Source organism: Apteryx mantelli, chromosome 28 (genome assembly GCF_036417845.1).
Source record: "Apteryx mantelli isolate bAptMan1 chromosome 28, bAptMan1.hap1, whole genome shotgun sequence".
NCBI classification, from domain to species: Eukaryota; Metazoa; Chordata; class Aves; order Apterygiformes; family Apterygidae; genus Apteryx; species Apteryx mantelli.
This window is the reverse complement of record NC_090005.1, coordinates 1,829,215-1,839,087: the sequence shown is the minus strand read 5'-3', so window position 1 is coordinate 1,839,087 and position 9,873 is coordinate 1,829,215. Positions and strand designations below refer to the sequence as shown.

General features: G+C 69.8%; 1 protein-coding gene and 2 non-coding genes across 4 annotated transcripts; 1 reads left to right on the top strand and 2 right to left on the bottom strand.

Moving 5' to 3' along the window:
- Positions 1 to 136: 136 nt before the first annotated feature.
- Positions 137 to 208, bottom strand: TRNAC-GCA (transfer RNA cysteine (anticodon GCA)). Its single transcript has one exon. It is a non-coding gene; the product is annotated as a tRNA-Cys (tRNA).
- Positions 209 to 2,923: 2,715 nt separating this feature from the next.
- TRNAI-UAU (transfer RNA isoleucine (anticodon UAU)) lies at positions 2,924 to 3,015 on the top strand. The gene is given in 2 exon segments: positions 2,924 to 2,961; positions 2,980 to 3,015. It is a non-coding gene; the product is annotated as a tRNA-Ile (tRNA).
- A 1,916-nt stretch (positions 3,016 to 4,931) lies between these two features.
- On the bottom strand, positions 4,932 to 7,188 carry ARL5C (ADP ribosylation factor like GTPase 5C). Of its 2 annotated transcripts, XM_067311978.1 has the most exons (6): positions 7,114 to 7,188; positions 6,506 to 6,566; positions 6,193 to 6,340; positions 5,938 to 6,021; positions 5,602 to 5,753; positions 4,932 to 5,476 (listed from the first exon to the last, which is right to left on the bottom strand). In XM_067311978.1, the coding sequence occupies exons 1-6, from the start codon at positions 7,157 to 7,159 to the stop codon at positions 5,428 to 5,430; spliced, it is 540 nt and encodes a 179-aa protein (XP_067168079.1). In that variant the 5' UTR covers positions 7,160 to 7,188; the 3' UTR covers positions 4,932 to 5,427. The 2 variants fall into 2 exon arrangements, with proteins under 2 accessions (XP_067168079.1, XP_067168080.1); XM_067311979.1 differs by lacking the exon at positions 5,938 to 6,021.
- Between the last annotated feature and the right edge of the window lie 2,685 nt (positions 7,189 to 9,873).

Genomic DNA, 9,873 nt, shown 5'->3' with positions numbered 1-9,873 from the left:
AGCAGAGGCAGGCTGAGGCCGCCGGGACCGCTGGGCAATCAGGTGCGCCGGTGCCTCTGGCTCCCTGCCGGAGCAGGGATGCTGAGGCGAGCAAAATGCAGATGTGCAAAAAAAGAAGGACCCCCCCCCCCAAAAGAGGGGGCACCCGGATTTGAACCGGGGACCTCTTGATCTGCAGTCAAATGCTCTACCACTGAGCTATACCCCCTCTGCTGAAAAAGCAGCTGGGATGGCCAGGGATGTGCTCCATGCTGTGGCATGGCACTGCTGGAGCTGGGGGCTGCGCTGCAGGGCTGCTGCGTGCACATGCACACAGCACATGCACACACACACACACACACACACACACACACACACACAGAGCACATACACACACACAGCACATGCACACACACACATCCCACAAATGCACAATGCAGCGCGTGCATGCACAGCTGCAGCATGCGCGCGCGCGCGCACACACACACACACACACACACACCCCCATCCCGGACAAGCGTGTTTGCACATGGAGGCCCGGCTCGCTCCGGCAGCCGGCTGCCCGGCCCGGCAGCGGTTCCCATGCGGTGCCCACGGCTCCACGATGCCTGTCAGCGATGCCCACAGGGCCGTGAGGCTGGTCCCCTCCTGTCCCCATGAAACACATGCCAGGGTCAGTGGGGCAGCAGAGGAAGGACTCGTCCCCCCGCGGCGACGGGGACCGCAGCAGCGGCGGGGTGAGATGTGGCATGGCCAGAGCCAAAACTGGCACGGATGGAGAACGGGAAGGGGAAAAAAAAAAAAAAAAAAAAAAAAACATGTTTTTCTGCCAAGCAAGAGCCCCTCGCTGTGCATTGGTGCTCGAAGGGACGGGGGCAGCGAGCGGGACCCCGCCGGGACCCCTGCACCGTGGCTGGCCAGAGCTGTGGGGTGAAGCGCCGCCAGCGCGGTGTCTTGCAGCCGGACGCGGGGATGAGGCCGTGCCGGTGGCACTGGCCCTGCGGGGACGGGGATTAGCCGCAGACGGCAACGCCGGGGCGAAAGCCCAGCAGGAGACGGATAAGGGAAACTGCTGCGATGATTGTGCAAGGCCCCGCGGAAGCAAGATCAATATTTGCTCTCTAAGCCACTCTGCAAACGCAGGCCGAGCGAGCGGGGGCCGGGCCCAGGCGTCCTGGCCCGCAGCCCGCCCCAGGGCATGGGCACCCCCCCCACACACACCGAGACGAGGAATCAGCTTTTTTGGCTGTTTTCCAGCCCCTGCTCTGGGGTGTCCCCTCATGTCCCCAAGCCTGGCGTGATGTGTGTCACCCATGGGCCTCACTGCCTCGGATTTACAGATGGGGAAACTGAGGCAGGAGCGTGGCGAGGAGTTGCCCTCGTGGTGCTGGGGCAGCAATGTCCTGGCAAGGGAAACCCCTGGGGAGGACAAGTCCCCCCCCCGCGGGATGGCCGCGTCCCTGGACTCCAGTGGAAGGGGGGGGGGGCCCCTATGCACCCCACGTCCAGCCCGGCCGTGGTGGGAGCGAGCCCTGCAATGGCTCTTCTGCGCTGCAGAGTGGATTGGCAAGGCTGGGGGGGGGCACAGGGAGCCCCCCGGAGCGCCGAGACCAGGCCGACGGCATTGTCCGGGGCAGCCGCTCCGGGGAGGCCATTCGCGGCTTTGCCCGGAGCCGGTGGCAATGCTCAGCCGGGAGATAACGGCTGCGACCGTGCAAACACGTCGTTTGCAAAGCCATTAGGGAAGGTGCAAAGCCCGTCACCCCCGGAGATGAGTGTGTGTGTGCGGGGGGGGGGGGGGGTGGCACGAGGGCGAGGGGGTGACACCGGGGCAGATGCACCCGCTGCATCCCCACTCCGCAGCCCTTCCTAGGGGACGGCGCCTGCCCCACGTCCCCGCTGCCTGCCCCGCTGGCAAACGAAGCGGCAGTAATCCCAGGAGCCGCAGGTTGCTCTTGCACAGCGCTGCCTGGCCCCAGGACCTGGGCGCCCTGGCGTTGGCGCCCCGTGTAGCCGGGAGCCCCTCGTGCACCCACACCGGCCCCGAGCAGGGCCCGCAGCGGCATCGGCACCACCAGGCCGGGGGCTGAAGGCAGCTCTGCACCGGCGCCGCTGCTCCAGGGGCCGGGCATGGGCACGGGGCCAGGCTGGCACCGGAGCCAGACTGCTCCGGGGGGGCCGTTTACTTTGGGGCTGTTTCACTCAGCCAGGGGAAGGCTGGCAATTATGCTAATCCCTTAACCCCTGATTGCCTCCTCCTTCCCCATTAGATGGGCAAACAGTTTTAGCAGCAGGGGTCAAGATAGGCCGTGGGCTACATAAGCCCCGTGCCCGGGGCCCGGGCACCCAGCACCCTCCTGCCGCCAGCATGTCCCTGGCCAGCCTGTGCCTCCTCGCCACGCTCCTGCCTGCTGCCTCCGGCTACCTCTGGGCGTGGATGTACTCCCTGCCCCAGCACCCGCCTGGCGAAGCCACCCTGGGCAGAAGCGCCAAGGCCCCAGGCAGCCCAGAGGAGGTGAGTGGGTGCTGCCCCAGGCGCTGGGCATGCAGGAGGAGGAGGAGGAGGAGTGGGGAGGCAGTGCTGTGCAGTGCTCAGAGCAGGGCTGCACTGAGACCCTGCGGATGCTGGAGGAGGACGAAGAGGGGGGAGGCCGTGCAGTGTAGTGCAGTGCAGTGCAGTGCAGTGCAATGCAGCACTCGGAGCAGGCTGCCTTGGGGGCTGGGGATGCTGAGCAGAGGGGAGGTAGCGCAGTGAAGTGCAGTGCAATGCAGCTCTTGGAGCAGGCCACCCCGGGGTCTGGGGATGCTGGGGGGAGGCAGTGCAGTGCAGTGTAGTGTAGTGCAGTGCGGTGCAGCGCAGTGCAGCATAGCGCGGTGCAGCGTTCGGAGCAGGCCGGGGCCCGGCGGCTCGGAGCGGCGGGCGCGGCCGGCGCCTGCCCGGGCCGCTCCAGTGGCGCAATCGGTTAGCGCGCGGTACTTATACGGCAGTACCCGGGAGCCATGCCGAGGTTGTGAGTTCGAGCCTCACCTGGAGCAGGACTTTTACGGGGGGGCCGCGGCCAGCTTTTAAGAGAGGAAGGGGGAAAAAAAGCAGGACACGGCCCGGGGTTTTCCTCCCCTCCCGGCTGGTTTTGGGGAGGGGGGTGCCAGCACTCCCCAGCGTCCAGCCCTGCAAACGTCCTTTAGAGGGATACCTGGTGCCCCCCTCCCTGGAGAAACACTGGGTTTCTTTTCCCTAGAAAAAACTCCAGCTGCTTGTCAGGTTTTGCCCTGAGAGTTAGGCATCACTAAATAAATGCAAAAGAAGAAAATAGGGAGTTCTGCACCTATCAGAATTGGCCCACAGGTGGGTTTCCCCTGGGTGACTGGTGCCCCACAACCCGAGTTTGCATCCCAAGGGTTCTGCTTTCCCTGGGCCCCCAAAAACCAAAGGAAGCCCCTGGCCCATATCGCTGCACCCCAACCCCGGCCAGGCACCGCTGCAAACAGCAGCTCCCAGCCTGAACTTTGCAGCCTCCCGAAAATGCTCCCACGCACCCAGCCCAGCCCCCTCCCTGCTCCCTTTGGATAATGCAGACCCCCCCTCCCCGTTTTTGCCCCGGCTGCCCCTGATGCAGCACCGTCCCCCCCACGCAGGTGCCGGCGTGCAGCCCGGCCAGCCCCTGCGCCCCAGGGCGCTTCTGCGACGAGCACTTCGGGCTGTGCCTGCCCCGGCGCCAGGAGGACCAGTACTGCCGCCACGACGCCCACTGCGCCCGCGGCCTCCTCTGCATGTTCGGCAAGTGCCAGCAGCCCGCGCCGGACGGCCAGGAGGGTGAGCAGGGGGCCGGGAGGCCCCGGGGAGCAGGGCGGGGGGGGGGGACACACGGGTGGGCTCCATCCCCCTAACGCCGCCGCGTGCCCCGCAGGAGCCCGCTGCCGGGGGGACGAGGACTGCGGCGCCGGCGCCTGCTGCGCGCGGCAGCACGGCGAGCGGGTGTGCAAGCGGCGGCTGGCGCTGGCGCAGGGCTGCCACGTGCCCCCCGGGGGCCTGGCCTTCAGCATCAACCAGCTGTGCCCCTGCCTGGAGGGGCTGGTGTGCCGCGCCGGCGAGCCCGGCCCAGAGTGAGTAGGGGGCCGGGATGCCGGGAACGCCGGGGCTCGTTCCCGCACTGGGGACAGCCCCGGCTGCGGGGGGCTGGTGCGGGCGGCAAGGTGCCACCAACACCACCCTCCGCTCTCCCCCTCCAGGAAGGCGTTCGAGTACTGGCCGGAGAAGAGCGAGTGGCGGTGCCGGCAGCCCTGAGCCGCGGCAGCTCCCTATTTATTCCCTGTAAATAGTGTGTACAGAGCCGGGAGCCCCGGAGCCACACGGAGCCCCGGCAACCCTCACCCTGGCATCAGGGCTGCCAGCTCCCAGCCAGAAGAGAGAGACGCTGGGACGTGGTGGGGCTGGACCCCCTCCAACCGCAGCCAAACAGCCCCCGGGGCAGGTCCCCGTCCCTGTCCCCTCCCAGTGCACCCAGTCAGGGTGGATGGGGACCCCAGTGCAAGGAGGGGGGGGCAGAGCCCGGCTGTGCTGAGCCCCCCTGGCCCAGCCTGGGGGGGGGCGGGGGGGGGTCAGGGGTTGCAGCCGCTGCTGAGAAATCCCCTGCTGCCCCAGCACAAAATAAACCCGCGGAAGCGGCTGGAAACTTGTGTCAGCGCTGCCGTTTCCTGCCCTGCGTCAGCAGCGGGGCCGCGGCACGGGTGCCCCACGCTCCCCAGCCCCGAGCAGACCCCCCCCCCCCCCACCGGGGCAGCGTCCCCGTGCCTACGGCAAGCCCCAGGAGCCGCCAGGCGAGCGCCACGGGTGTCCGTCTGTCCATCCGTCCCTGCCTCCAGGTGCTGCCTGGCCCCGGGGGACCCGGCGCCCAGCCTGGGACGTTACCCACAGAGGCAGGACCCAGCCGTGCAAAATTAAATAGGCAGGATTTAATCGTACGTAAAAAACAGCTTATAAAAACCACAGGTGGGGATTTGACACCCCCCCACCCCCAAATTGCCACCGCGGCCGCAGCAGGACCGGGGTGTCCCCTGGCTCCCCCAGGCCGTGGGGCAGAGCTGCGTCCCAGGGGCCGGGAGCCCCCGGCAGCCCGTCGCCAGCCCCGTGCGCCCGCGGGGGAAACCGAGGCAGCCGGCAGGGCAAAGCCGTTTCTCCTCGGTCCTGGCCGCTCCAGCAGGGCAGCTGGGAGGCAGCGTTTCGTCCAGCCCGGGAAGCCGTCCAGCCTCGCTCCCCAAGGCCGCGGCGGGAACACAATGCTCCAGCCGGGAACAGCTGCTCCCTGCTCGCGGTCCCATGTGCATCCCCGGACGGAGGCGCATCCCCCGCAGCGGGGGACTCGGGAACGGCCCCGCTCGAGTCCCCCCCTCTCCATGCGGCCGGCTGTCGTGCCGGGGCGGCTGCTGCTTCCACAGCTCCGTCGCCTCTCAGCTGGCTGCGACGCGGGACTGCAGCCAGGCCAGGCCGGCAGGCAGGCTGCGGGAAAGGGGCCCTTAGCCGACGGCATCCCGCTCCCAGCCCGCCCTCGCCGGGCTCGGGGAACCGGGCTGCAGCCACCCTGCCGCCCCCCCCCCCCCCCCCAGTGCATGGGTGCCACTCACCCCTCTCCCGTGAGGGCGCAGCAGCCCTGGATGTGCCACGGATGGTCCTTGATGGAGCCGAGTGTCAGGACCTGGGAGATCTCCGAGGTCGTCATCGAGTCCTTCACGTCCTGCTTGTTGGCCAGGATGAGGACGGCTGCCCGCTGCAGGTCCTGGGGGAGGCACCGCGCTGTGACACCGGCGTCCCCAGCATGGTGGCACCGCGCACACGGCACGGGGCCGCGTCCCAGGATCCCCCTTTACACGAGCCCCCAGCCGGGCTGAGGCCTCACAAACTCGTTCCTCTTGTGGCCAGGCCATCCCACCTGGCCGGGACGGTCCCTGGTCCCCGCTCACCTCGTGAGCTAGCATCTTGTACAGCTCCTCCCGCGTCACCTGCAGCCGCTCGCGGTCGCTGCTGTCGATCACCAGGATGACAAACTGGTGGGGACAGGGGTGCATGGCCGTCACCACCCGCCCGCGGCCCCAGCTGTCCCTGGCGCCCTCCCCGCTGCAAAGCGGAGCATCACGGGGGAGGGAAAAGTGATGCTGGAAGCAGCCTCCCTCCCTCCCCGAGCGAAGCCCCCGCGGCGGCGGGCGGCCCGTGCCCACCTCGGTGTTGCAGTAGTAGCTGTTCCAGGCGGAGCGCAGCGTCTCCTGGCCCCCGATGTCCCACATGAGGAAGTGGGTCTTGCGCAGGACGACCTCCTCCACGTTGCTGCCGATGGTGGGCGACGTGTGCACCACCTCCCTCGTGAGGCTGCGGAGCCGCGACGGCGTCAGGCGGCTGCCGGCGCCTCCCGGCCCCCCGCTCCGGCCGGGGCCGTCCCGCAGCGCCGGGGCCAAGCCACCTCCCCGAGGGGCAGAGCGGCGCCCCGCTGCCCCGGCCTCCCTCCCCAAGCAGGAAGCCCCAGCGGGGACTCACAACTGGTAGAGGATGGTGGTCTTGCCGGCGTTGTCCAGCCCCACGATGATCACCTTGTGCTCTGTGGGACGGGAGCGGGGGCCGGCTGAGCCACGGGGGACGCCTCGGCCCGGCCCCACGCGCTGCCGGCGGTGGCTGCTCGCCCGGGAGCCAGCGCAGCGCGAGCAGGCTGCTCGCACCCGTGTGGATTCTCTGATGTCTCATAAGAGGGTTGTGCTTGCCTTTCCCCCGGCGGCAACCCGCAGTGTCTCACCCCCCGTGAGCACTGCCAAAGCCCCACATCCTTCTTCCCCTGCCAGCTTTGGCTGCGCCATCGGCTCAGGAATTAACAGGGAAAGGCCGAGACCCCCTTGGGGTCAAGCCGAGGGGCTGCCCCAGCAGTGCTGCCCCGGCTCCCTGCGGGATCACAGATCCACCTCGCCTCCATTGGGAGCGGGGGGCTCACACCCCACTGCTGCCCCACGAGCATCCCCGCGGGGCTCCACACCGAGCGCCTGCGGAAGCGCCAGGAACCGGGGGCCAATTCCCACGGGCCAGCACTAACCCCCCCCCCCCCCCCAATGCACGGCCCCCTCCCCAACGCACCGCCCCCCCCCCCCCGAGCCTACCGCGGCTCCCGAAGACGCCCATGAGCTTGGCCACCAGCTGCCCCATAGCGCTGCCGCGGCTCCAGGCCGGGGAGCACCGGCCCCGCGGCCCCCTTTAGAGCCGCCGTGACGTCACGCCGGCCCCGCCCCGCCCCGCGCCCCGCCCCCCCGGGGATTCCCCTGGGGGAGGGGCGGAGCCACGGGGAACCCCCCTGACGTGGGGGCTCAGTTGGAGAGGGCAGCCAGGAGGGGGGGGGGGCTGGCCTGGGGGTGCGCGGGAGCCCCCCAAGCACCTGGAGCCCCACAACACCCCGGGGGTCCCCGGAGCCCCCCAGACCCCCAAAGCCCCCCCGGACCCTCCCAGAGCCCCCCCAGGCACTGGAGCCCTCCAGCCCCCCGGGGGTCCCCTGAGCCCCCCAAGTCCCCAAATGCTCCCTGGACCCCCCCCTCCTCAGCTCCTAGCCCCCCCTGGAGCCGGAGGCAGCCCGGTGCCCCCTGCCCCAGTTCCCGTTCTCCCTCCCGGCTGGATGGGAATGTCCCGCGGGGATTTTGCTGAGTTCCCGCACAAACGGCTCCCGGGGCAGGAAACCGGAAAGCGAAAGGGCCTGGGAGCAGAAGCGAAAGCCAGCGGGGCTGGGCCGGGGCTCCGCCACCAAACGGCCCTGGCGTCGCTTCCCCCGGGGGGGGGGCCAGGGCCCCACGTCGCCCGCGAGGAAGCCGAGGCTCAGGCTGAGGCCGAAGGACGGCGATGGTTTAACCTCACCCCGCTGCACGCCCTGCGGCCACCACACATGTCCTCGCAGCAGGGACCAGCCGGTTGCCACCAAACCGTGACGGTGCCTGGCCAGAGCCCCGCAGACAGCACAGCACGGCACGGCACGGCATGGCACGGCTGGGGGCAGGAAACCCCCCGTGCCGGGGCTGACGTGCAGGAAGGGGCCGGGAGCAGCCAGGGATGGGGTGAGGGCGGCTGTTTGGATGCACATGGAGCGGCTCCGGCTCCCGTGGGAACTCCACCTGGAATATCACTGGGAAAGTCCCGGTGCCAAGCCCCAACACGGGAGTCACGTTGGTGCAGCACGCCGTGCCGCCGAGTCCTCACCTGCCCATGCAAACCTTTCCCTTCCGCCACTCCTGGTTTTTTTTCCCCCCCCACCGCGCTCCTACACCCTTCCAGAGCACCCCGGAGTTGGCGACCCTTGTCCTAGAGCCTGGGAAAAAGCAGCCGGAGCAGCTCTCAGCAGCACCGAGAACCCGCTGACGCTGCAGAGACGCCCGGGCAGACGCGGTTGTGCAGGGCCGTGTTGCGACGCCGGAGCCGGGCGCAGCGCCGGCATCACGGAGCGCGGTTTCCGCCGGCGCTTGCCGTCAGCGGCGCAGCGGAAACGCGGCCCACGCCGGGCCCGGGCAGCGTCACCGCACCGCCGAGTTTCGCACGTGCTCGGCGCCGGCCGCAAGCCGCCGGGGCGGGGGCAGCTCTGGGGAGCGCGGACCTGCCCCCCCGCCACGCACACGCCAGGCACGGCCGCGGGGGCAGATCTCAACGAAATGTTTATTACAAAGAACCAAGCGAGCGGGGCGAGTCCCCCCCCCCACACACACACGAACGAGAATAAATAAATAAAATAATACACTTTGTTGGGTCTTTAAATAGTTTGTGAAGTGACATAAATACGGGATGTTTCTGCGCCCGCGGGGGGGCCGGGGCCAGCACCGGGGCGAGCCCAGGTCTCAAAGCACTTGGCAGGCAGTGACACCGAGTGTGTCCCCGTCCCCCCCGCTGGGTCCCTGGCGAAGGGGAAACTGAGGCACGCGCCGGGCGGCGGCGGCCGGGCAGCGGGCAGAGCCGGGGGCCTCCCGGAGCCCTGCCCCAAGGCGCTGGCGAGGCTGGTGGTGTGGGTAAGGCAGCGACCCCGGGGGCGCCCCGGCGCGACCCCCCCCCCCCGGCCGGTGCTGCGGCCCCCGCGGCGGGCGCAGGAGAAGGCAGTGCCCTAGCGGGGGGGGGGGGGGGTGAAGGCAGCGCTGCCCTGCCCGCTTGGGGCGGCCGCGCCTGGTGCGGGGGGGACGGACAGACAGACAGACACGCTCACAGACGGACGGACGGACACGGCTGGACGGGGCGAGAGCGGACAGGCACGGCAGGGCTGGGGTTTGGCACAGAGGGGGCTGGCGCTGCCGGCGCATCCCGGCGGTTTGCCGGCTCCCGCGGCGGCAGGCCAGGCCTGGGGCAGCTGTTAGCACGTGTTAGACCCCCCCACACACACCCAAGGCTGGCTCAGATTTGCCCCCCCCCCAATCCATTCAGGCAGAGCCCCTCCAACGCAAACACGTGCAAACCGCCCCCACCCCGGGGGGGGGGGGGGCAGCGGGGACCCTCTCCCCACCGCCCCCGCAGGCACCGCACACGCATGCACCCCCTGCCCTCCGCTCCGCTCCGCTCCGTGGCCAGGGGAGGCCGTGGGTCGCGGCGGCGGCGGCAGGCGCTGGGCAGGAGGGAGGGCAGCTGCCAGCCCCGGGGGTCTCCCTGCAGCCCTGGAGCCGGGGGGCAAACAGCACCATGGATACCGGAGAGGAGGGGGCGCCTGGGGGGGGGGGAGCACGTGGCCCCCCCCCACCCGGTGCCACGGGGACACACCAGGGTCCCCTTTGGTCACTTGCTGTCCCTGTGGGGCAGGGAGGGCCCGAGGCACCGCTGGATGGGCTGCTGGGGGGGGGGGAATCCCCCCACCCAGGCACGGGGCAGGGGGAGACCCCGGGGGTCTGGCACCCTGTTGGCAAAGC